General features: G+C 39.8%; 1 protein-coding gene across 3 annotated transcripts in view; it reads right to left on the reverse strand.

Moving 5' to 3' along the window:
- Tbc1d19 (TBC1 domain family member 19) overlaps positions 1–27,662 on the reverse strand; it is a 116,933-nt gene that overhangs the window by 29,291 nt on the left and 59,980 nt on the right. For all 3 annotated transcript variants that reach the window (XM_041671522.1, XM_041671523.1, XM_041671521.1), the window contains 4 exons: positions 27,455–27,517; positions 17,596–17,680; positions 14,673–14,717; positions 1,621–1,653 (listed from right to left, as the gene is read on the reverse strand). In XM_041671522.1, the coding sequence (XP_041527456.1) occupies positions 1,621–1,653; positions 14,673–14,717; positions 17,596–17,680; positions 27,455–27,517 (226 nt within the window). The remainder of the gene's footprint in view (positions 1–1,620; positions 1,654–14,672; positions 14,718–17,595; positions 17,681–27,454; positions 27,518–27,662) is intronic.

The raw sequence follows: 27,662 nt of genomic DNA on the forward strand, positions 1-27,662 counted from the left end.
TTGATTATAGTCAACATAAATATATTTATACATATAAATATATATGTTTGTACATTTCAGAAATCTTCTATAGTAGTAGGTATCTATATGGCTTTTCAAATGGCCTTTAATGTTTTTTCCTCCGCATACTCCTATTTTAACCTTCTCTCCCATCCCCCTACCTATTTAATCTTCCTATTCTAGTTTCCCTTTGACTCTTCATAACACTGTACTGGAGATTCTCTTTACCCTAGTCCCTAACCTCTGTGGTTATTTAGATTGTAACATACATAAAGAAGGCTTAAAATCCAATATCCACATATAAGAGAAAATATACAATATTTGTCTTTTGGTGTCTAGGTTATTTCATGCAGGATGATTCTTCTACCTACAGCCATTACCTATTAATTCCATAATTTGTTTTAACAGCTGAATAATATCCCATGGTGTAAATATACCACATTTTCATTATCAGTTCATCAAAGAACATCAAGGCTGTTTCCAGTTTCTGGCTATTATGAATGCAGTAGCAATGAACCTGGATGAGCAAGAATCTCTCTGCAGCAGGGTAGTTCTTTGGGCATAAACCCAAGAGTGGCATGGCTGAATTCTGGATAGATAGAACTCTACCAGCTTCTTGAGGAATCACCATACTTCAATTTCCATAGTGGTTGTACCAGTTCACACTCCCACCAGCATCTTCACCAGAATGAGCTATCATTTGTTTTATTGATCTTGGCCATTCTGGCTGGGAAGATTAAATCTCAAAGGAGTTTTGATTTGCATTTCTCTGATGCCTAAGCGAGTCGAACATTTAAGTGTTTCTCAGCCATTTGTGTTTCATCTTTTGAGAACTCTCTGCTTAGCTCTGTATCTCATATATAACTAAATTCTTGATGTTCAGAATTTTTAGTTCTTCATATATTTTAGATGCTATCTCTCTACCAAATATATAATTGGTAAGGATCTTTGCCCATTCTGTATGCTGCTTCTTTGACATACAGAAGCATTTCAGCTTTGTGATGTCCTGTTGGTCTTAGTGATGAGCTGTCTGTGTTCTGGTCAGATGTCCCTTCTGTGCCAGTGAATTCAAGGCCATTCCATGTGTCAGATTCAGGGTATTTGGTCTGTGCTGAGGTCCTTGATCCATTTGGAGTTGAGTTTCGTGTAGGGTTGTGAGTATGAATCTGTTCTTTCTTCTGCAAGCAGCCATCCAGTCTCATGGGCACCATTTGTGCATTTTTTACCTCATTGTCAAATACCAGGTATCCACAGGATGTGAACTTAAGTCTGTGTCTTCAGTTTGATTCCATTAATCAGTGTGTCTGTTTTGTTCCAGTCCCATGCTGTTTTATTCCTATAATAGAGCTAACTACCAGTGTGTTCTTATTCCATTAGATTAGATGGCAAAGCTCACAGCAGTTCACAGTGTGCTCTCATTCTCATCTGCTGAGAAATCATTACCTGAACAGTTACAATCTTATTTTTAATTTTCTTAATTACACACATAAAAAATTGAATTTAATATTTATTATGTACACAGTACTTTAAGTTTTATGAATGGTGAAATACAAAGCATTATCATTATGTTCGAATTTCCAAAACATAACAAAAATGATGGCTATATCAAGTCCAACTTACCATACATGGAAAATCCATGGAAGGGGATTACACCTGAAAAGTAAAGAGAGTATCAGTCACACACCTCTGCTTCATGCAGGAGTCACAGGATCAAAACTGCAAATACAGATGTTTCTTTCTTCTTTCACTTTGTTTGAAAGGTCAGCAAGAGCGACTATAGCCAACAACAGTTGTTTTAACACTCTCAGAAAATTTTAACTCTCTTAGACATTTTCAAACATATCCAAGATGGAGGAAGTAAGGAATTTACTATGAGGTGACTGTGGAAAACTACAGCTATGCCTCATCTTGGGCAGGAATTGGAGAGCGCTGGCGACCTGCCCATGTCTTGGTCTGTGTGTACAGTTCCGGTTAGAATACAGCATTGGCCATGAACCTCCTTTACTGCAGTGAGGTTGTTCCCACTGAGTCAGAAATTAAGGCATTATCCTTTGCTAACCATGACTCCTGTACTAACAAGGGGGCAAGTTACTATCATCCTCAAAAGCCCAGGCTTAAGCTTGAATTATAATAGCATTTGCATTAGTTTGGACTCTTGTGGGCTTTTCAATGGGAAGAAATGTCCTATAAAGGATATAGGGTTCACCATAATTTCTAAGGGGTAAAAAGGTTACCTTATGTCCATTAATAAACATACCACACACCTTATAAATATTTATAAAGCATTAAAAATATTGACAAGGCAGCACCCCCGTACTCGCACTCCTAACCCCACATATACAGATTTGGGTCAGCCTGCTCCAATCTCTCTGGCTTCTACTTTCATTTTGCATTGCTTTGTATATTAACTTGTGCCACTCTGTATCTCTCAGCTGGGTTCTCTCCATGGAGCTGAGCTGGATAACCACCGCAAGTGTCTTAGAGTCAGCTGATAACGCTCCTCCTTAAACAGTTCTGTCCCCGCTTGCTAGGATCAGTGAGACTTTCAAGGCATTTCTTGTAATCTACATCACTTTATTTACAAATATTTAATCAGTTTTACTAATAATTCTATCCTGGAATGACTCAGGAGACATATTGACAGAGCTGTTTTATAAATTCATATGGTATAATCATCTGACAAAAACTTTATACAAAGTCTACATTGTTTGCAAAGAAAGACTCAAAGCCTAACTTTGTACACTAAACATCTTGCTGTGTTCTGTGGAAAATTGGAATTTGCACACCCTTGGTTCTAAACAGAGTACCTGTAATTTATATTACTGACTATCATATGGAGCATTAATCAGTTTATCAATGCACTCTATAAAAAAATCAAATTTATATTTATTTATTTTAAAGTATAGAAATGCTGTGTTCTTCTAACTTGTGAGGAGGCAAAAAAGAGTGCTACAAGGCCATCTAGACTAAGTTCTAGGAAATCCCAGGTGGCTCTCAGTCAAAGCATGCCCAGCAATAGAGGACATGGGCCATTTCCAAGGCATCTTTTTGGGGAACAGTTTCTCATCTGGGTCAAACTCCAGCTACCTGCAACATCTAGTTCTTATTCCTAATTCTGACCATGATCACATGCAACATGTCTACTTTGCCTTCTACTGTACAGGGAAATGTTCAGAAATATTTATTCTCACCCTAGCCCTGTTACAATTTGGTACCCACAGAGGCTCCATGAGGTTCTTGAACTGTTCCTCAAAAAAAGTGGCCTGGCTCCCTAATTTATTCTCATCTGAAAGTTCAGAACTAAAACTGTGGAGTGTTCTCCTCCCCACACAGCCAAGATGGCGCATTTGGACAGTTGTTTCTGGACCTGGGTAGGGGCTGTGCTCATCTTCTTGGTTCCATGTCTTCTTTGGTGACCACTCCAGTTGGAGGTAATTCTGGGTTTGCATTGTTACCTAATGTATTTGCTATTCTCCCTGATACATACTAGCTGTGCCCTCTTCTAGGACAACATAAAATGGTGAAGAAGAGAGGGTGAGACAACACTGTCACTAGAAAACACCTTCCATGTAGGTTTAACCGCTGCCCTTTGTGGTCAGTGAAGAACATAATGAGATACCAACAGACTTGTGTGCTTGTGTGGTTACTCTTGTTTTGTCATTTAGGAGTTTTCTGTGTCTTTCAGTAAGTTTCTTAACTTATGAAAGCTTCAATTCCTTTATCCACAATGAGAGAACATGCTAGAACCTACTTACATGAGGAAATGAGAAAAAGTCTGTGGCTCAGTCCTCATATGAGAGTTAAAATGCTTGGGTTTGTAATAAATGTATACTGTTGATATAAGCAGTCACAAAATAATGTCATGCTTCTTTGTTTAAAAAGAATTTAATAAAAATATTAAGATGGGAACACAGTTATTGTTTTTGAGCTAGTATGCCAGTGCACCCGGAAGTTAGGCAGCATATGTAGCTCTTAGGTGTCACGTGCTCTAAGTCTCATTTCTGTCTCCGGTGTCTCACTTCACAGCACGTGGCTGATTTATAAGTTTAGTCTACTTTGGCTGTTTCTGTTGCTCAGCAGGGTTCTCCTTATCTCTATTTTCTTAGCCACCCTATGTTTTGAAAACATTCTCACTTTTAACACCCAGCAGGCCTTACTTCCCCTGCACTAGAAGGCTGAAGTCACTGGCATGGCCTCAGACCTGTCTGTTGTTTGTGCCTCACTTTTTCTCACTGGCATTCTCAACAGGACGACATTTCCCTTTCCTCTCTCAGGTCACTAAATCCTGTTTCTTTAATGTCCCCAGCTGTTAGGAAGCTAATTTCACTCCACGACTTGTTCATGTTTGATTTGTGAGCTGAGAAAGGCTTTTGTATTGTTAAGGATTATTTACAAAAACAAATAATATGGAGCAGAGAGACAGTGGCCAGAAAAACTGAAAATATTGACATCTGACTGGTTACAGAAAAAGTTTGCCAACCTTGCTTTGGAATCCTGTCCATCAATGATCCCTTTTTCCCTCCGTGCATGTCACTCATCAAACACTTGCTGAACTCTAGTTCATCTGGATGCTATTTTAAGGACTGCAACTGACCTTTTCTTAGGGAAAAATTGTAAGTTTCTATAGCACAGTGAAGAGGGATGAGGAGGTCAGAGGTGCAGAGGAAGCCACAGAGGCTGAACAGGTAAGCACCAGATTGGTGTGGGAGGTCCTATTGCATATGTGCTCCTTTTATTGGTTAAGGAATACAGGAGCTGCTTTCAGCCAATGGCTTAAGAGAATATAGCCAGGTTGGAAAAGATATATATAGAGAGAGTAGGCGGAGTCAGGGAGAAGCCATGTAGCTTCTGCCAGAGACAGACTTGCTGGAACCATGCCGGTAAGCCAGAGCCACATGGCAATACACAAATTAATAGAAATGAGTTAATTTAAGATATAAGAGTTAGCCAGAAATAAGCTTAAGCTATTGGCCAAACAGTATCACAAATAATATAGTTTCTGTGTGATTATTTTGGGTCTAAGTGGCAGGAATGAACCAACAGCCTCCCCCAACACTGGATGAAGAGCCCAAAGGTAGTCAACGGATGGCTGAGAGAAGGAGAAAAGCTCACTGCACGCAGTATGAGGTGGATGGTGGTGGGCCTGCTCTTTACTTCTACTGTGGAGGCACAGAGGCAAGGGTGGGGTTCTAAGTTTTTGTATCTTTAGTTTCTGTGCACACCTTTCAAAGATTTTACACATGCATGCACGTGCGCGCGCGCACACACACACACACACACACACACACACACACACACAAACCCATATATCTCCTTACACATCATCATCAAAAGTCCATTTTATTCCCCAGACACCCTTACATGATAAGGTTTATTTTCTGCCTATATGGCCCTAACTTCTGATTACCAAATCTCGGGTCTCTCTGCCTGTTGTGACTAAGTTAGATTCCAACAACTGAAGGCACCTTCTCAGCCTTGACCTTACCATGACAATGATGACCTGGGAAGATAAGGCAGATAAGGCTGTTTCCCAAAACTTCAGTTTACTTGTTTTGTTTCCTGTGATTCTTCTGACCATTCTTAATCTCAGCTTCCTTCCAAGACTCTGCCATATTTACTTTCCTTCTCTCTACCAGAATTCTCATTATTAATCTTTAATTGAAACTGTGAAATCCCATGATCTTACCTCCTTCTGGATGCTGCTTCTATAGATGCTCAGCATATCCCCCGACAAGCAGGAAAGAAACCTTTAGGCTATCACTGCTTTCTGGTTCTCTTTTGGTTCTGATACCAAAAGAGGTAATCTCTCCTTCTGGCCAGCTGTGCACTTGGCTACAAGCGCAACATCATTCTTTTTGCCTACCCTATAAACATGACTCTCTCTCCCCAGTGGACAGCATCCTCTTTAGCTTTAGGCAATGACAGTTTCCTCCAGTCCTGTACCTGAGTAAATTTAAATTTTAAAAAAGATACCAAGTTATTTGAGAACTTATATACAAAATATTTTGACCACATTCAGCAACAGAATCATCTCCCAACAGTCCTTGACTTCTCACCCCAAACAATTCATCCAGAATACTCCTGTGCCAGCTGACCTGCCCTGACTGACTGAGGCACAAACCTTCTCCATGTACCTAGGCAACACTATGCAATTCCAGCTCTTATCACCGTCCACAGACATGGAGGGAAGTTATTTAACCTACTTGTTCTTCCAGAATTCTCTCAGGCTCTAATCTGACTAGAAACACTACACAAACTTCATGTGTCTTCTGAGTAACCATCACACACTCTCAGGTCAAATTCCCTGAATCCAGTTCACAAGGCTTCCATGTTCTTTTTAGTCCTGATGGATGTGTACTGCACTCAGGGGAGGTTCTTTGTGGAAGCATGAACAGGATGAGAAGAGCTGTGTTTATTGTACTCTGGGGACTGCTGAGCAGTCACAAAATCTAAAACCTGGCCTTCTGGATTGTTATAAACGTATCTGTGCCCAGACAAGAAAATGCAGAAAAATTAACCAGATTACTGCTTTGATTAACAACTTATAATATTTAGAGTTATGATAGATGGGTCCTGTGAGAGTTATAGCTTTCACCTATAGAGTGCTGCCAATGGGATGGTTAGGCAAACAAGATAATGTAACACAACACAATACTTGACAGAAGTCAGTGGTTAATACAAACATGTTCCTTCTCTTATCTCACTGCCCTAGGATTCATTTTTAGTTTTTATAAAATATAGGTCCTTTGAGCGTAGGAACTGCTTATTACTTATCTATCCACTAAAATAAGCACTGCACCAAAAATATAATTGTGCCTATTACATGCTTGTAGAAAGAACCTATGAAGCCTAGAGCGTCTGCCGCTGCTATTTTTAAACCTTTTATTTAGTTACCTATATCCAGGGTCTGTAATTGGACTCTGATGAGCTCTTACCTGTGGTTCTGCAAAAGCCTCCTAATTTCTGCTCCTCTCTCCAAATGCTCAGGTTCCTAACTAACTTTTGAAATTGCACAAGCTTTCTTCTGAAATATTGCTCAGACTATGAGGAAGACCTCTATATCCAGATCACTTTAAGTCATGATAAAGACCTTAACATCTGGGGCTTCCTGCTGCCCATCCATCCATCCACCACAGGTCACCTCAGACTATGAGGAAGACCTCTGTATCCATGGCTTTCTGTTGTTCATTCATTTATCAACCACACATCTGCTGAACTCTTACTTGTTTAATTAACTGATACTTAGATAACTACTCTGTAGCCTCTATAGAAGTTAAATTAAATGAAATATGGACCCTTCATTACTGAAATTCAAATTCTGCTTTTGGTTAAATGTCTACAGAGTGGAATCCAAACCTGTGACTTGGCCCGGCAACCTGAGATACTTCTGCTTCCTTTTTACTATATGACCCTGAGTCCAGAGCCTCTGAGGAATAGCACACTAGATACACCATCACCAGGCTTCATCAGGTACTTTCATACTTCAGGAGCTTTTAATGATAATTCTGTATACAACAAATTCTATCAAAACTCTATTAGAGTGAGGGAGCTATGACCTAAAAATATCCCTAAATTCTTAACCTTATCATGATAGTCACTGCACTTGAACTCTTATGTATCCCCACTCCCCACAGCATTTGCATTTAAAAATAAAATAGAATATTTAAAAAATCTCTATAGTCTTTCCTGTTAAGCCTTTGCTGAAACATTTTGATTGGTGGGTTGAAATGACTCTATTGCTATTTTCATCATCTACTACAAATTCTGAGGATTGCTAAGTGAGTCATAGCTTAATCAGGACAAGGCACTTTTATTAAGGAAGATTACAGGGATGGAGCAGCACAGAGGGGTGTGCACATCAATATCACCCATGGCCAGTAAAACTTTCACTAAATCCTCCCAAGATCTGATGTCTACAACTGCTCTACATAAAGCAAGGACCACATTCAACACCATGTATCATCTTCAGAATCCAGCACAACATCTTCTGTGAGGTGCAGATAATGCTGTTAATGTTTACAAATACTATAAAGGCTTATAAAAAAGTCAAGTAAAAACTTACTTATAAATGTGTGATTGTGATATAGCACAGAATGCTCTAACGACACAATGTAAAGAACAAAGACTCAATGAAGTCATACGGATTTGAATTCTTTGTGACTTTAGTCAAGTTACCACCCTGCTCTGAATCCTTAAGTTATGGACTTTTGCTGGGTTCCTTTTAAATACAAATGAGTTGCTGTACTTAAAACATACCAGTATAATCTTTAGTAAAACAGTGATGTCCAATATCTATAGCTATTTATGCTCTTCAAAGAATCGTATTTAAGTATGAGTATAAACCCAAGAAAAGCTTGACTAAGATTAAAGAGCGCTTCAAAAAGTCTCCATGGTCTGAAGAAGGACACAGAAAAATCATGGTGGAAAAAAGAGGCCCGAGGATCAGTGAAAACCGCATGAGCGCTTCAGGATTTCTTTAACATAGAGTTATTTCTTAGCCAGTTTCTTCAATCCTTTCCTCTGCCTCTCAACACTCTAGCCTTTCAAGAGTCAAGTTTCATTCACCTGGCCACCATCCAAGCATGTTTTGAATCTGGCTTCCACGTTCCACAAGTATGCCATGAGAGGCTGTTTTAAGATCATGTCTCCCTCATGCATCTGAAGATCTCAAATGTTAACTGCCCATCCCTTGTGATATGACTAACGGTACAAAGAGGTGCCTTAATACACCCTTGCCAAAGCTCAGAAAACACTGTCAACAAAAATAAATCTTGAACTAAATAAGAATAGATAGTAAATATGACTCACAAACCCCACAAATATCAACACGCTTCACACTTAGCAAATCTGCTCCCCCCTTTCCTCACTGTCTGTATAGCTTACATTGGATTCAGTTCGGCTCACACCAGTTGAAGGGGGTAGACACTTTCATTTGGGATTGCTTAGTACATTCAGTTGTTGAAATAATAAATTCCTCTGTTTATTCTCCCCTTACATATAACCAACATGTCAGTAAAGATAGTGATTAAGACAATGGATAAATTGTTTTTTTAAGCTATTTTAATCATCTTTCTGAATTAAAACTTTAAAGTATAACTTTGATACTTTACTTAAGTAATTAAGAATTTCCCAAACCATCACAATATAATAATATCTAAATGTGAATCCAAATTTACATTTATGCTCTAAATAGAAATGAGGCCCCAGCTGACAATCACTGTTCTAGAGCCCAAAACTTCCCTACTCAATGTCATTAGTGATTAATGATTAGTACATTATAACCTTAAAATCACTCACAGTGAAGTCTAAGGCAGATTTTTCCTGTTATCATAGGAAAATATCTTCTTCTCTCTTCTTATTCCTCTGAATTCTTTTGCATTAGTTTCCTCATTCATTTGAATATCCATCAAATTATGTTTATTGAACACAGACTTTATGCTACATATGATTATAAATGCTGGATATATTGGTCATCAAAACTATTAAAATCTGTTCTCTTCAAGTTTACATTTTAAAGACAGTCACATTCTACAGAGCAGCCAGGATGATTTTCGAAAGTGCTAATCGGAAAAAAGGGAGAAGCCATCATTGGGAAGAATGGAGGCGGCAACTCCCAAACACTGTCCCTCCAATGCGTAACCAAAAAAAAAAAAAAAAATCTAATAAAAATAATACCCTTACAACAAGGGGAATGTATAATGAAGCGAGAATTTTGGGAAGACTGAATTGTGGCATTTGAATTTGCCCACCTACTGCCGTCCCCTACTCTCGAGCTTGGCAGCAGCCGTGAAAACAGCAGCCCACATTCCTGATGTAACTTGCTGGTGTGAGAGAGAACAATACAGATCTTTATATAAAAAATGTTCCTTTGTGTTGTGACTTGTCTAGTAGCTACCTGAAAGCCATGCTCAGAAATGCTGTGCTACACCTGCAGTCTCAGGGATGTCGTAGGACTGAAGTGGCCTGCCAGGCAGCATTTGTCAGGAGCATTTAAAGGCAAATAAATGCACTAACTATGGCCCCAAGGAAGAAGGAATAACAGATGGGGGAAATAATAGACAGACTGAAAAGCATGGAAAGGAAGAGACTCAGAAAGGAACCATATAAGGAAATAAGGACTTTGAAATCTCCCATGTATAGAATACAGAGGGACTGAGGAAGGACAGAGAACCCAGCTTTCACTTCTGACTTTTAGCCTCTAGAAAAGAAGTAAAGACCCACATAGAGTTGTAAATTGCCTAGATAACCTTTGGTGTGACCCACTCCAAGGCAATTTGCAAACACTGAGGGATGTTTTAATTTAAAAAATTAGTTCTAAACATTTAAGGAAATTCTTATCAAATCACTAGCTCACTCTTAAGCTAAAAGAACTGAGATTTCAGTAGGCACAAATATAAAAATATAATAATTTTAGAAAGAGTTTACATAAACCACTAAACAAATAATTTTAAAGTACAAGCAACAGCAGTGAGTTCTGGAGAGGAGGCAGTTTGAATCCCAGAATTATCACATTTAATAGGGAGAGAGCCAATTTTCAGCAATGGGGAAAAATATCTACTAGGTATGTAAAAAATGAAGTACAAAGGGCTGGAGAGATGACTCAGAGGTTTTTAAACATAAAGCAAAGAAAACCAGCCCACAAATCACAATCCCAGAGAACCTAGACAACAATGAGGACCCTAAGAGAGATGTACATAAATTTAATCTACATGGGTAGTAGAAAAAGACAAGATCCCCTGAGTAAATTGGGAGCATGGGGACCTTGAAAGAGGTTGAAAGGGAAGGAAGAGGCAGGGAGGGGAGCAGAGAAAAATGTAGAGCTCAATAAAAATCAATAAAAGGGAAGAAATTAAATAAATAAAAAGAAATTAATACAAACTGTCATTGAGTAATCCTAATGGATTTACATCAGTCAGATCCCACCCTGGTCTGGCCCTGGTTTGCCTCTCCTACTTACCCTGTATCAACTCATTAGAAGCCACCCTACCCATCGTGGTGTTCTTCAGACCATCTGTCTTGCTCCTACTCTTGGCCTATGCTATGCTCTCCCTCTGAAATGTGCTTTTCCCACTGCTTTCCATAGCTCACCCTGCTCACTCGGACTCTATTCTTTTCTGCTTCCCAGAGGTGTCTTTTCATCTGCCTTATCTACAGCAGCCAGGCTTCCCCCACTCCCTAGCCTTTCTGATACTTTACTGTTCAGTCCATCACTCTCTCGAATGTTTTCTTGCATATCTGCTTTACTAGCGTGAAAGGTCCTTAGCAGCAGGTCCTTTATTTGCACACTGTGGGTCACTCAGCATCGAGACAGAGCAGGAAATGAGCAATCAGCAAACAAACAGAGGCAATCTATACATGTTGAATAATAACAAAAACTATGAAAAACTTTTAAGACACATCTGAGATGTCTCCCTCAGCTCAGAATTCTTGTTTAAGAAGAATTTAATTATTAGAGAGGATCTGTTCACTGACGATTCTTCAGTGAGGTAATGTCTCATGCCACCTTGGCTCTTACGTATATTCCAGGAAAGGCAGCCACAGATGGGAGAAGGGGGCATGTGGGTGGCGGTGAGGAAAGTTCTGTCCATGGGAGCGACTGCTGGTCAGGGTCAGTACTCCAGAGTGCTGCAAGTGAACGTCTCTCTCTGCCCAGCAGAGTCAGGCCAGTTCTGGCTATGGTAGGGTTATAGATATCCCTCAGTTTTCAAAGTGTATTATTCTGGTAGAGGGCGGAGAATGAGAAGCATTGTGTAGTATTGCCTTTCTGCAGAGAAAGGAGTCCGTGCACTAAGTGGACTTGGTCTCTAGAAAGGTGTCCTTGGCTTTGTAAGTCCTAAGACCACCTCAAAAGAAGTGATTCTGTAAAATTAAATTTATGAACAGCTATGAGTTTTTCTCAGCTTGATTTCAACTATGTATTTTTAGTATGTGTAGAAAAGTTTTTAGAACTCCTTTATGGAACTTTTTACTTTGTCAATATTGTAGTCACTTTCTTTTCTTTCCAAACATACTATAATAACTTCAGTTACATGTTCTGAGGCTTAGGAGCAAGTGATAAAAATATTGTTTCTGAAGCCAGATATATTGGGTTCAAAGCCTGGCTTTGTCACTCACCAGCTGGGTAGGTTAGCCTTTTGTGCCTCAGTTTCTTTTTCTGTAAATTGAATGACAGTAATACCTGTATTACAGCCTTATTATTAGGATTTCATGAGATAATACATACAATATACTTAACATAATTCTGGCTTGCTTAGTATGGTTCGGAAAATATTAGCTGATGCAGCCACAGCTGCTCCTAAATTATAGCTGTGACTGTATGTACATATGTCTCAAAATGATTTTTAAAGATCTTATCGTAGGGCTAGAGATAATGCCAGTGGTAGAACATGTGCCTAGTATACGTGACACAGGGTTAGCACCCAGTACCACCCACATACACGAAGGAGCTGAAATTACAATGTGTTACAACCTTGTAAAGATCAGAGAGTTCCTGGCTTTTATATGAATCAGTCCCAGGATGGTTTCCTGGAGTGCTCCTGTATAAAGTTTTATTGTCTGAGGTCTTTACATTTTAGTTCTGACATGTGTCAGGCATGTGTTTAATCTTCTAAACAATGCCTCCTGTTAACTTGAGTCTATGAACACTTTTTTTCAGCTACTTAGAGACATTTTATTTTTTTCTGATTTTCTATTTCTTAAATATAAAAAGTTATTGGAAAATTAAGTCCCTGGGATGAAGGATAAAAAATTATGTCTACAGAGAGATATTAAAATGAAAACACATCTAATTTAGTTCAAGTAAACAAGCTGCAACAATACTACCTGCGAGATACTAGAAGGGCAATGATGAAAAAAGAATACAGTCCTGGACCTTCAGAAGTCTGCACCATTGAGAGGGAGCTGAAGTTGAGAGATGCCAAAGTTCTCTGCCCTGGTACATGAAAGCCAAGAGAAGGGCCCTTAACACTCTCTTGGGCCCTACGAGGGATTTAATGATGCACCCCGGCAGGATTATGTCTGAACTGAGCCTCCTCGATGGCCAAGGGAAGAAAGGCTGATGGTCTGTCCTAAGCGGGAAACAGTGCTGGGCATGGGATAGAAAGCAGCACGGAGCTCGTGGCAGAGACTGTGGCTGTGTGTGAGAATAAACAGCTGGATATCGGTATTAAGTTTTAAAAAGTAATATGGGAAATGGTAATATATGAAGCTAGGGAGTCAAATGTGCAGGGGCCAGACTCCAGGGGTCCCACAGTCTGTGTCATACTGAGAAGCCTGGGTGCTAAACTTTTCAGCAAATTTAGGAAACTTTAAGAAAAACAGCAATCCTCAGACTTTCATTTTGGAGGTATAATTGAGATTGCAGAGGCAAAACCCAAAAACTAGAAAAGGTGAGGAAGAGGCAGCAGTATAGATGGCCATTACAGTTCCAGGAGACAGCAGGGTCAGATGGAGGGCCAGGCGGAGAGGAGAGTGGGGAGGAGACAGCCCCAGGTGAAAGTGAAAGAATCTGGAGACATAGATGGAGCAGGCAAGACAGGATCCAGGATGACTTCCAGGTTTCAGGCCTTGAGTAACTGGGTAGATGAAAATGGAGGTTAACTCAGACAGGTACAGGTTGGTTGCTTGTTATTTCAATTTTGTTTTTGTCCTGAGGGGCACAGGAAAATAATATACTAAGTTGGGTCATCCCAAGTTTGGGACAGCCACAGAAGAGGGCAGAACTAGAGGGAGAGGTTCTAGTAACTAACAAGTTGATCCACGAAAGCAGGTGGAAAGTCGGGGAAATGTGTGAAAACAAAAGAAGAGCAAAGAGACAAGGCTGTCAGGAGCCACAGAGCTCAACAGTACCAGGCAGGAGAGCCACGCCTGGCTTTCAGATAGCGCTCAACACTGCTAAACATAGCTGCGATGGCTTCCTCTTCTGCACCCACTACATTAGGCCCTGTGCTCCTGTTTTCATAGCACACATCAAGTGATCGTTATCCATATGCCAAGCTGATGAGAGTCACGTCAGGGAAGTCACAGAACTTAACCAAGGTCAAAGGGCAAGTTGGCAGAGCTCAGATCTGAACGCAGATCAACTGGGTCACAATGCCCAAGCTCTTAATTCCTCTAAAGCAAAAGTTCTTCAGGGTGTAGCTTAATACCAGCAGGATAAGGACAGCTCTACGCCACGTTTCTATGCTTTCTAGAAGACCTGTAGACTGGATGTCTAAATAGTAAATACTGGGTCCTGTGCAATCATGTCTCAGCAGGTTCAACGATTTTCTTCACAAATTTGTATTTCATAAATACCTGACTGGCTGCTGATGCAGACAGGGCGGTCTGTTTTCCTGACTGCAGCCCTGTGGTGATAACACAAAGTGCAAGCCCTGGTTGAGCTAGTTAGTGTTGCTCAAGGAAAACTACACACCTCAGACTTGGGCGTTTGCGCTGACTCAGCTTCTCACAAATCTGTTGGCTCCGAGAAGAGCTGGAGAGGACATGCACAGTTTGGCATTAAACTACACAAACATGGACAAAGTTACTAAAATATCCCTTTTATAGAAGGAAGGAATATTTTAGGTGATACTTTGTGTTCCATTTTAAGGACAGAATGAGAAAGTTACAAGCCCAGAACAAAAGCAGTCATTGCCCCATTTCCTTCCAGGGGAAGCAGCAGCAACACTTACCATTCGGTGGATAAAAGACAGCGTATTCTTCCAGTCCTAGCTTTCCTGTAAGAGAAAGCCACAGGTGGTAAAACAGAGTTTGCTGGGTTTGTTTTTGTTTTTCTGAGACAGAGTTCTCTGTGTAGACTTGGTATCCTGGAACTTGCATTTTAGACCTTAAATTCAAAGAGAGTTCTGTCTCTGCCTCAGAAGTGCTGGGGACTAAAGGCATGCACCGCCACCACCTAGTTAAAAAAAAAAAAATTCTGTGAATGTCCTAATAAAGAATGGATAATGAATGGAATTTTAAGAATAACCACAGTCTAACTTTATTTTCTTTCTTGATATGGAATTAGTTGAAAATCTGTCAGCCATGTGTCTGACACCAACAAAGCCTTTTAGGAATTAAAAGGAATTAAAATCAATAATATTGCTTAAACATTGCTTTCAATTTCCTTACGCACTTGAAAATAATTTATCAGCATCCAATTGTTTTTCTAAACTTAAAAACACTGCTCAGTAAAGCAAGTCTGATGTCTTGCCATATCCCATTAGCTTGTACTTTTAGAAAATGTGCTAAGAGTTCAAAACAAAATATCTTTTTTTCTTCAAGACAGAGTTTCTCTTTGTATCTTTGGCTGTCCTGGAACTTGCTTTGTAGACCACGTTGGCCCCAAACACAGATCTGCCTGCCTCTGCCTCCTGAGTGCTGGGATTAAAGGTGTGCACCACCACACCTGGCCAAAACTAAATATCGTCAACTGTGTAACAGTCATGTATCCTGACTTCCAACACAGTTTGTGTGATAGAGAAAAAGGACGGATGGTTGAAAACAGCATTGTTCTGGGACAGTCCGTTCTCTGTAATGTTCAAGAGCTGCTCACTTTCCCATCATCCACTGAGTAACTTGAGGTGGGGAGCTGGCTAGTTTCATGTCAACTTAACACAAGCCAAGTTATCCGAAAGGATCAAACCTCAGTTGGGGAAACGCCTCCATAAGACCAGGCTGTAAATAGACAAGCCTGTAGGGCATTTATTTTTTTTTAAATTAGTGGCTGACTGGAGAAGGCCCAGTCCTCTGTGGGTGGAGCCTTCCCTGGGCCTGGTGGTCCTGGGTTCTATATAAAAGCAGACCGAGCAAGCCCTGAAAAGCAAGCCAATAAGGAGCACTCCTCAGTGGCCTCTGTGTCACCTCCTGTCTCCAGGTTCCTGCCCTGTTTGAATTCCGGTCTCACTTCCTTTGATGATGAACTGTAAATATGGACGCATAAGCCACTGCCTTTGTCATGGTCTCCTCGCAGCAATTCTAACCCTAATGAAGACAGGGGGCTTTCAGCTTGACAGTTTTCTGAGCAACTCTGCATTTACTAAAAAGACATTGATTTTTACATTGGGATTTGAATTAAAATTTATTAAGTGTTTTGTTTTTTTTATTGGGTATAAGGCAGGGAGAAGAGTAAAAAGTGTGGCCATCTTAGGTTAAGGTGGGGACACACAAAACTGATCTTTGTGAGAAGAAACAATGGAATAAGAAGACCTGGACACACAGGTGATCACAGCAGTAGACATCGAGACAAACATGGCAAATATAGGGTACAGTCCTCACCCCCATGGCCTACAACCCAGGCCAAACCACAAATGACGGAATAGGACTGCTGACTTCTTTTAAATGGACTTGAGGGTTTCAGTGCTCGGGGAGGGAACTGATGATAGGCTGGCAGACATGAGACAGGCTAGGTCAGCAAGGACCTATAATTTGTGGGCCTGGAATGTGAAGTTTCTCAGGCACTGGGGCTCTGGAAGGGCGAGGATGAATATAGACAGTGTGAGATAATCAGGGAGGGAAAGAAGATGAGGTTAAGATGACAGGTGGAGGGTCTTAAATTACAGCTCATTTTAGTCCACTAGGTAATTCAATTTTATCATCACTCTATGTGCAGGATGGGATGTAGATGTATATGTGTGTGTGTGTGTGTGTGTGTGTGTGTGTGTGTGTTTGCATGTAGAGGCCAGAGATCACAGTCAATTATCTTCCAATCACCTTCACTTATTTTCTGAAGCTTCAGCTAGGCTAGCTGACCAATGAATGGGATCCACTTGTCTCTGCACCCCAGTGCTAGGGTTTCTGCACACTGCTCTGCCTGGCTTTACTGGGAACCAAAGTCAGAGCCTCGTGTTTGCACCACAGACAACTTATCAACTGAGCCATTTCCCTACTCCAACATTCTCTTTGGATAAAAAGAAAAGAAAGTTTTTATGTATTCATGTCAGCTCCAAGTTGGGAAAGCCTGACTCCAACACAAGATGATGGAGTTTATCCTACCTAGGGCAAAAGTTGGAACAACCAGGCAGCGATAAAATCCTGGGTAAATGGGTTCTTTCTTCATGGAAGCAGCAAAAGGGTCACACATAAACAGACAATGGGGCAATGAGATTTTAGTGCTGGGTGATGAGGGAAAAAGAGAGAAGGGCTCAAGTTAGTTCAGTCTCCAGGCGATGGCAGGACCCGAGACGGCGGCACAGACACGATGAGGCAGCTAGCGTTAGACAGAGCACTAGAATAGAAATTAGAGGGGAGTAGCACGTACTTTATGCCATAATTTTAAGCCTAGCAGAACTAGACAAATTCGAAGATTAATTCACAAAAAGAAAGTTAAGAAAAATTGAAAAGGCGAATCCTTGTGATGAGTTTATGGGTAGGGAAGAGAAGAAAATCCGACAGATTTGGTGCAAATGGGACAGAGGAGGCAGGAGATGGCAAGGACTAAAAAGGCAGCTGTGATCTGGAGGACGATCTGGGATTTGTTGCTGGGTGCAGAGAAATCAGAAGTAATTTTCAGCTTAAAAACTGGAAATACCAATATAAGTTATAAACCATTCAAACATTCTTGGAACGATTATGTAAGTTTGTAGTAATTTCTCTTTAGTATTATTAAAACATTACCTCTGATGTAGGATTTCGGTGGTGAAGCGCTGTTGTATGCAAAATGACCCAGTACAGACGTATCCCGTGAAAAACAAAGTAATACCTGGATATAACATTAGAAAAATAAACAATGAGCACTGCTATAAAACAACTGGTAACCATTAAATTAATTATAATTTCATACAGAGGAAGCCCTGGAGTGGGATGGCTTAAATTTGGGGCTGCTCTTTGTAATGGGAAGAGCGCCCTCTGTTGGTAGACTTACACTAAGTGCTCATGGAGGGACTCCTCATGAAGGCAGTCAATTCTTGTGAGGATTTTCCCCAATTTGTCCCCAGACTTTAAACACTAGAAAACGCAAGTTGCTAACTATGTGATGATTTTCCTGTGTTTTATCTGGAGACTAAAATCACCTTGAGAAACTTAACAGATGATGAGAACTACACGGGGCACCTGAGGGTGATCACACACAAGCACCGAGGAGGTACAGGAACTGGGAATCAGACTTAATAGGTGTGCTACAATGGGGAGGGCCTCCATCCCCAGAAAGCATGGCAGCGGCAAAGCAAAGGTTTTCCCAATACAGGTAGAAGCTGACTGTCTCGGTCAGCAGGGGCACACAGCAACTCTATCAAGAAATAAAACAGAGAGGGTGCAATCAGGACCAACCCAATAGAACAGCGTCAGCTGGACTGTTGACACCAGCCTGAAACTGGGGGCAAGAGTCCAGTCCTCAGGAAGGTTAAAACATTCAGAAGACCCGGGATCCCGACTCATCACAAAGAGGACTGCATAAGAAAAATGGGCACAGAATGAGGAATGATTTTGGACCCTTTGTGGCAGGGCAGGTACCCATCTAGACTTAATTTTGCTGGACTTTCAACTGTAGCTCTACAGTTTATTAACTGGATGACAAGGGCAAGTGACTGGACTTCTAAGTATTTGTGTCCTTATAAATATATGTAAAATGCATATAATAACAATGCTAAGGTCTAAGTGTATTGTGGGGATTAATTGGTATGCAGGAAGTATTTAGAATAGTACCTGGGTATGTCACATTATTTAAATGTTATCTACATTTGTGTCCTTATAAGTATATTTAAAATGCATATAATAACAATGCTAAGGTCTAAGTGTATTGTGGGGATTAATTGGTATGCAGGAAGTATTTAGAATAGTACCTGGGTATGTCACATTATTTAAATGTTATCTACAGTTATTGCTAAACTGTTAGTAGTATTCTATATTTGCTAGTCTCTGTCCTTGAAATATTTAATTAGGGATTTGTTTATATTGCTCAGCTACCGTGTTTCTTCAACTTAAAACTCTGTATCTCCACTTCTGGGAAACACTCAAGCATTATATTTTTGAATGATCCCTACTTTTCAATATTTATGTTTATAGGACTTCTATAATTCTGACATCCGCCTCATCAACCTTCTGTCCCTTTCAATTATGTCTATCACGTCAAACTCCACTTTTGAGAATTTGCACAGATTTCTAAGTCAGCTGACTGTCTTCTTTCGCTCTTATGATCCACCAAGCACAATGCCAGGATGAAGTAAAAGAAAGTCACGCAAACAAACCTTGCTCTCAGTTACGGTGAAGGGAGGTAACAAGCAGCAAGAGTGGTGCCAAAGTAAATCAGATAGCACACTAGGTGGCAAGTCCCGTAGGAACAAGATAAAAGAGGCCCAGAGAAGGGCTTGTCAGTCCATAAGGAGTGGTTTTTGAGAAGGTGCCCTTTGGTCAAACACTTGAAAAGGGTTGAGAACCTGAGTGTGTGGTTGACTGGAGAAGAGTACCCTGGGAAGGAAACGGAACAGTTGAAATGCAGTGGAGAGGGGAGCTCTGGGGCTGTGAAGGTGGAGCATCAATGTCAGATGTTGGGGACAGTTGTCTTTGTGTCAGTGGGCATATGCCTAGCACTCAATAGTAACACTCAATAGTAACACTACACTAAATAGTAAGTAACACTAAATTCCATTAAGACAGGCATGCTAGTATTATACGCTCACTGTTATGCTAAGAAATAACGTTTCCTTTCTAGGATACAAATGGCATAAAATGGATATTAGGTTGTAAATATTAACAATGAAAACACTTAACATTGCGTTTAGTCAGCCATATTGATGAGACTTCATGAGTGGAGTCTCTCGGACAGGTTTCCAGGAGACACAATCTCACAGCAAACTCTCTTTCCTCTGTCTTTTCAATCTTTCTGTCCCCTCTTTCACAATGACCCCTGAGCCTTATTCACAGGAATTGTTCTAGTTGTGTCAGTTAGGACTGGGGTCCATAATTGATCAGTTTTAATGGTCTCCACCTTTCACAATAACCCTAAGTAAGGAGGCAATACTTGTCTGCATAGCCTAGTAGCCTAATTGGACTTAAGGCTGGCTCACCAATAGGGAAATCAAGCCTGGTATTGGAAACCTAACCAGCCACCTAAGGATGGTACTCAGGGAGGAGGCACTCAGGTCAGTTCCAGCACAGGGCCCTCTGTCTTGTATCTTACGTGCATGGTGTCCTTAGCAATAAAGACTTACCTTCCACTTCTGGGCCAACCAAGGGCAACAGCAATAGCCTAAATACTTTGGGAGTCTCCTGAGCAACGCCTGTACCTAAGGCTCAGGGGGCATTTTGAAAAAGTGGCAGAAAGTTTAGTAAAGAGCTGAAAGTTTGCTGTGAGGCTGTGTCTTCTAGAAATATCCGAAGCTACATCCATGAAATCTTAGCAACACAGCTGCCTAAACATGACCTGACCAAGGAAGAGACCAAGAGCCATGCAAATGTGGAAGGGGGAAAACCCATGAGACCTCCACCCTAGACAAAGAACTCCAGAAAAACAAGGATGCTAAGAGCTGGAGAAGCAGTCCTCCCTGAGAAAAGCACACTGACTGGTTATCTACTGCCAAATTGTCACCTCTGAAACACACAAATACAAATAACATTATATGGACTGAGTGAGTTGTATTTATGCATTTCAGAGTACATAAGTATATTTGAAAGTTAAACAACTGCAGAGAAAAAGACCATTAATTTGAAAAAGAGCAAGTTGTGGGAAGGGCATGGAGGGAGGAAAAGGAAGGCAGAAATGATGTAATTATAATCTCGAAATTTATTTTAAAAAATTGATCTTATAGATGTCATTACATTGACAATCTGTAAATGGCAAGATTACCCAGGATTGTATTACTGGACATAACATAATCATAGTGATCTTTATAAAGAAGACAGAGGCAGCAGGGCAGTGAGAGAGACTTGACGATGCTGTCTACTGCTGCCTCTGAGAATGGTGGAACCAGCTGTAAGTCAACGCATGAACGTCATTCTAGAAGCTGGGAAAGACAAAGGAATGGGCTCTCCTTCAGAACATCCAGAAATAATGCAACCCTGTGGATACCACGACTGTGAGCAAATCAAACCACTTAGATTTCTGTCTCAGAACCTCAAGTAAGCTAGTACAAATAATAAACTAAGTACAAATAATTAACTAAGATAACTCTAAATAAAGGCAAAAATACCCAAAAATAAACCAAGGAAAATCCTAAGGAAATGTTTATATCAACATCCCCTTAGTTTAGCAGGCTGGGGTAGCACAGTAACTTTAGAAGAAGCACTGTGCTTAAATATATCCCATAGAGGCGCTGCTGCCTGTGGCCCCGAGAAGGCAGGACATCTGAGATGCCCGAGGGGAACACTGGGACTGTAAAGTGAGAATGCCAGGGGTAGTGCATAGACAGTACGTACCAGGGCGCAACCCTGGGATATGAGCAGAGCTGCCAGGTTCATCGTAAACCTGCTGGGCTGCACACTCAGAAGGCAGTGGTCACTTACAAATTAAGCAAACTGAAATGTAGTAGGTGAGCTTACTCACAGCAGGGCTCTCCATTATTTAGAAGAATTGTAAGAAACCAGGCACTCATACGACCTGAAGGTTTATACCACAGAGTTAGACCAAAAACGTCTGCAAACAGTTTACCTGGGCTGAAAGCTTTCTTAATATGTCAAAGTATATTTCTTCTCAACGTTTCTAAGAAAAAAGTCATTTGTGTGATAAAAACCACAAAAGAAATGATGGGTACCATCTGGACAACACGGTTAACATGTAAGTGCTAAAATCTTCCCGTTTGTATTTTTTCTAACTAATGAAGAAATGATAACATTTCAAGAATGGCTTGAAAAGCACTCTTCCCTGCCTTAAATTTTTCATAATTTAAAGGGCAGTGTGGCTTACTGGGTTTTGGACATAGAACAGGCTTGGGGTCCTTGTAGTTGTACGAGCTTGGGATCTTATCTTCTGCATTTCATCTAAATAAGGGAATAAGGTTACCCTGAAGAGCCAGGCATCCCTGCAGTCTTGAGATTCAGCTGAGGCAGGAGGATCAGTAGTTTTAGGACAGCATGGGCTATATAGCAAGACCCAATTTCAAAACTCAAACCCAAAGAATGGAACATTTTATGTGGTTCTAAGAATTAGCCATCAAGAGGACTCTACGACGATAATGAAGTAGCACGAAGCCATGACGCTATCTTCCTATCCAGACAACTACCGTGCAGGCAGCGATGTCTCACAGAGCTATCTGGGAAGCATGGAGTCTGTGGATACCTTGGAATTTTCAGGGGGACCTCCAGTGGTAAATTGTGGCTAACATGGTCAATGCTAGCTCACAACACAGCAGCATTTACCCTCTCGCTACTCTTGAGAAGCAGTCATGTATATTTTCTTAATACTTTTATAAAGCAAATAACTAACAGGCATAACGCCACACAATACAAATATGATTTTAACTTACTTTGTAAGTAACCAAATTTAAATTTTCTAGTAATGATTGCTACTTCCTTATAGTGTACGTCCCAAAAAATTCCAGCATGCTTGCTGTTCCTTACAGACAGAGAAATAAGACTCGGAATTTCCTGTCACAGTGGGAGCTACAGGTCCTTCCTTGCTGCGCTGTAGAACTGCACACTACTCTGGACACCTGATCCCTGACCGGTGACTACTGCGTCTGCCTGGAGCGGTGCAGAGGCAGAGGGTGGAAGTGGAAAAGGGTCGGCTGTCACACATACCTCCACTGCTCTAGCTGAAGTCAAGGTCCTGGATTTAAAGAGCAGACTGCTCCCACCCCTGATCCATTCTCTTTTCTTCCTGTTAGGAGACAGGACATTATAACAAATGCCTCTGACTACGGAAAAACTGAGAAGGTAATCTTCCATGCCCAGGTAAAAATGTAGGCTCAGAAAAGTTCTTGATGTTGTATCTCATGCTGAGTTTGGAAAGAACTTACAAAAATCAAAGCAACAAAACCTCCAAATGATACCTAAATATATGGGCTAAGAGGTGAAGACAGTATGGTTTTCAGAGATACATTATTATACCCAAATATCCAGTTTTCAACAAAAATCATAAAGAACAAATACTAAGAAATGAGAAAATATGGGCCATTCAAATGAAAAAGTCAAACGAAATTGTCCCTACAAAGATCTGATGGCAAATTTAAATGTTTAGGGGTTAAGATGATGATCTCAAAGAGGATCACATAAAGAAATATGTGGAGAAAACAAACAATGACATTTGAACAAGATGGAAACCCCAACTAAGAGACAATGAACTCAGAAAAACAACACAAAACAGAAACAAAGACTGAAATGAAAACTCACTGGAAGGATCAAAGGCAGATTGGAACAGGTGGAATATATCCTCCAGAGCTGAAGATAAAAGCATTGGAAATAATGGGTTTGTGAAATAGAAAAAAGAAAGTACTAAAATGAACAGACATTGGAACCTATGCATCACACTGACTACTGTATGTGCTGTACAGAGTCCAAAAGAAGGAAAGAAAGAAAAAAGGAGGAAAGATAGTATGGTTTGGGGATTCCAGAATAAGACACTAGAGAGGAGGAAGCAGTGAAAAATCAGCCAAGCTCGATGACAATGCCAGTAGGCAAAACACAAGGAAGCTCATGATCTCATAGCCTAGAGGCCAAGAAAAACAAGGAAATTGAAGAGGCATGATCAGCGGTGCACATAACCTCACAGTGGCTGTGACTAATGTGTGCGGGACCTGCATAAGACCAAGCAAGACAAAAATCCCTTTTTTGGGGGGGACATGAAGTCCCAGCCCAGCTGAGGAACTATTGGCACCTGATGATTGACAGAAAGGAAAGGTCAGTTTTCTTCAGGAATGTGACCCCTGACAGGCTATCCATTCTACAGGAGATGGTCCCCAACCAATGCACATACAAGCTGCACAACTGGATTCAATGTTTTGTTGTTATTGATTTTGTTTTTCTAAGGAAGAGCACATGAGGTTGAGAGGGAAAAGTGATGGGGGGTTAGAATGTCCTTTCTGTGCCAATGAGTTCAAGTCCATTCTCTCCTTTCTCTTCTGACAGAGTCAGGGTATCTGGTCTTATGCTGAAGTACTTGATCAATTTGGAGTTGACTTTTGTGCAGGATAGTAAATATGGATCTATTTTCTTTCTTCTACATGCAGCCATTCAGTCTGATGTGGCCATTTGTTGAAGATGCTCTATTTTCTCCAGTGTATATTTTTGACTTCTTTATCAAAACTCAGAAGTCCATAGGTGTATGGACTTATGTCCGTGTCTTCAATTCCATTTCACTGGTCAATATGTCTGTTTTTATGCAAGTAGAATATTGTTTATATTGTTGTAGCTCTGTAGTATAACTTGAAATATATAATGGTGATATCTGCATAAGTTCTTTTATTATTTAGGATTCTTTTGCTATCCTGTTTTTTTTCTTTTTTTCCGTGTGTGTGTGTGTGTGTGTGTGAGTTTCCATATAAAGTTAAAGATTGTTCAGTTTCTTTGAACTGTGTTGGAATTTTGATGGGGATTGTGCTGAATCTGTAGACTGCTTTTGGTAGTATGGCCGTTTTCACAATATTAATCCTACCAATCCATGGGCATGGGAGTTTTTTCCATCTTCTGGTGTTTTATTCAATTTCTTTCTTGAGTATCTTAAAGTTTTTACTATACAAGTCTTCCATGTGCTTGACTGGTGTTGTCCCAAGGGTTTTATTGTTGCCATTTTAGGATACTGTGAAAGGTATGGTTCCCTGATTTCCTTTTGTCATTTGTACATAGAAAAGCTACTGATTTTTGTGTGTTAATTTTGTACCCTGTTACTTTGCTGAAGGTGTTATCAGCTGTATAAGTTTCCTGGTAGAGTTTTTATGTATAAAACCATATCATCTGTAAGTATATTAAATTATTTATAAAGTTTTAAGTAATTGGACTATTAATAAAATAGCTTTAAAATATCATAATGAAAAAGTATTTTTTGCTTTGAGACAGGGTTTTTCTGTGCAGCCCTGGCTGTCCTGAAACTTACTCTGTAGACCAGGCTGACCTCAAACTCACAGAGATCCACTTGCTTCTCCCTCCTGAGTGCTGGGATTAAAGGCCTGTGCCACCATTGCCCAGTGAAAAAAGTATTTATTAATACCTGACTATGTAAAAAAAAAACCTTAATTGAGTAATTTCTTAAAAGAGAAATCTCTGTATTGTAAGTGTCCTTTCATTAGCAATGAGAATAAAGATCTATATCAACGCTTATTTAGAAAAACTAATAAAGAAAATAGTGTGTTACACAATAGACTAAAATTTAGTCTTTAAAAAGAATGCATCATTCCACATGAGACAGTATGGATGAACCAGATGGCCCTGCTTATTGAGACAAGCCTGTCACAAACAAAGATGGCAGTGAGACTTTTAAAGGGCCAAACACACATCAGCGGGGATCAGAGCAGCCATTGCCAGAGTTTGCAGAGCACACAGGAGGGAATCGATAGTCAATGGATTCAGTTATGGAAAAGTTATCATAAATTCGTGAGATAGGCTATGCCCCACATATAGCTAATAATAACACTTATTTAGTATTATTTATAAAGTACAACAGCAACAGCAGTCATGAGATGTGGTTGGGAAAAATTATGGAAAACCAAAAAAGAATGGAATTTGAACTAAAATGTTGATAAAAAATGCCCTGCCTCAGCACCTAGACAGCAGGCCATTGAGGGAACTGTAGTTTACAGTGTGGTGATCGTGAGGATTCCCTAAAGATTGTCCTGGTTTTCTCGGCAAACACATGCACTGTTTGAAAAAGATGTTCCTGTCTGACTTGTTTACTTTCAAGTTTCTTACATATAAGTCACTTATGTGGGGGTGGAATGGATATGCTCTTATGGGTTATTCTGGTATTAACTGGAGAAATTGTTACCCTTGCTCACTGACTCTGTCAGCAGGTGAATTTGTCACCCAGCAAACTTCTGTTACCACCACCAAAAGACTTTACAGTTGGAACTTAAAACTGATGGTCTCTCCTCATTCACTAAATGTGATAAGCTTGTCAAATTTACACTCTCTGTAATCACACATTGAAATACAACAGTCAGAGACTATAAATCACGACATTGTTGGCTCTTGGTTGATACATGGTAATAGATATGTCCATAGGTTTGGTGTTATAACACTTTTAATGTAGTATGGTGTATATGTATGTATGTGTATAGATGCATGTGCATGTGTACATTCATATGTGTTTGGATGTGTGTGCACGTACACGTGTGTATGAAGATCCAAGATTGATGTCAGAAGTCCTCTTTAATTGCTCATTACCTGAGTCATTGAGGCAGGGTCTCTCCCTTGAACCTACAATACAGGCCAGTCTAGCTAGCCAATTTACTCCCTGTCTGTGCCTTCTGAAAACTGGAATGACTGGCAGACCACATGCCCACCAAGACGTACATGGGTTCTGGGGATAAGAACTCTAGGTCCCAAGCTTGCATCCAGGTACTTTATTCAGAGAGCCACTCCTTGGTCCTGTTATAAAGTTTTGTATTTGTGATTAAAACAGCATAAAAAAGACTAAATGTTTTAATAAGCAGAGAAATTTAGATGTTTCAGGGTTTTCTTGGTTCAAATGATATCTTTACTTGTATAAAATTAACTACTACATTTTCCTTAGGAATCAGTTCAGAAAGGATCCATTATATTAGGAACTAAACCATAGGAGAAGGAAATCTAGAATTCTATGATACTGGGGAAACCTCAGCCAGAGAGTAATATTAAAATCCCCAAAATACTCAACTTTTGGATAAGGAAAGCAAGTTCTGTTCACTTATCTACTGATCTATCTTCCAAATTCACTAATTACTTACTGATTTTTCAAATATACTGTTTAGCCACTCAGAGAACTTTTCATTTCAGTTATTTTATTTTTCAACTCTAGAATTTATATTTTATTTTCATCGCTTTATTGACCTTATCTACTTGATTAATAAGTCATCCAACCTTCCTTTACTCATTCAAGAATGGATTCTTTGGTTCTTTGACATGTTTATTTTTAAAAAATATTTATTTATTCTTTGACAATTTTATATATATATATATATATATATATATATATATATATATATGCAATGTATCTTGAGTCTATACACCCCGAATTTCAATCTCTCATTTAGCCTGTACTCTGGAATATTTCTGATGGATGTTTTGAAGTTTGCGTCTGTCAAAATGATCAGAATAATCATGATTCCCCACACTGGTTTTAGGACATTTAACTATTTATTAATATATCCAATAGAAAGTATCATGTAAAATACATTCTCTAAACATCTTGGGATTGCTTAAGTATTAAGATGACATCCAGTTTTATAATTTGTGCCAACAAAAACTATAGAAACTGACCTGATAGCAAATTTTGGCTGCAACATATTTAACCAAAAGGGGCAGCCCAGAAACTCACTTTGGAATTCGGAAGATTTATTTAACTATAGAATATCTTTAAAGTATTATAACTTGGAGAATCTAAAACAAAGATCTGGATAACTTAAAAACTTACCTGATATAAATAATCTTCAAATACAAAATAGTAATCATCATTGCTTGCTGTCAGCTTCACATCCTGCAATTAAAAGTTACAAAGCACTGAGAATCACTCAAATGAAACTGCCTCTAACTCTAAGGAATAAATGCGACATCTGGAAGTAAGATTCCAATGAATTATATATTTTATGTGATGTTATAGAAATTTTCTGGTAAGATTTTAT

Source organism: Microtus oregoni, unplaced genomic scaffold (genome assembly GCF_018167655.1).
Source record: "Microtus oregoni isolate MIOR12 unplaced genomic scaffold, Mior012 000021F_ref0000039, whole genome shotgun sequence".
NCBI classification, from domain to species: domain Eukaryota; kingdom Metazoa; phylum Chordata; class Mammalia; order Rodentia; family Cricetidae; genus Microtus; species Microtus oregoni.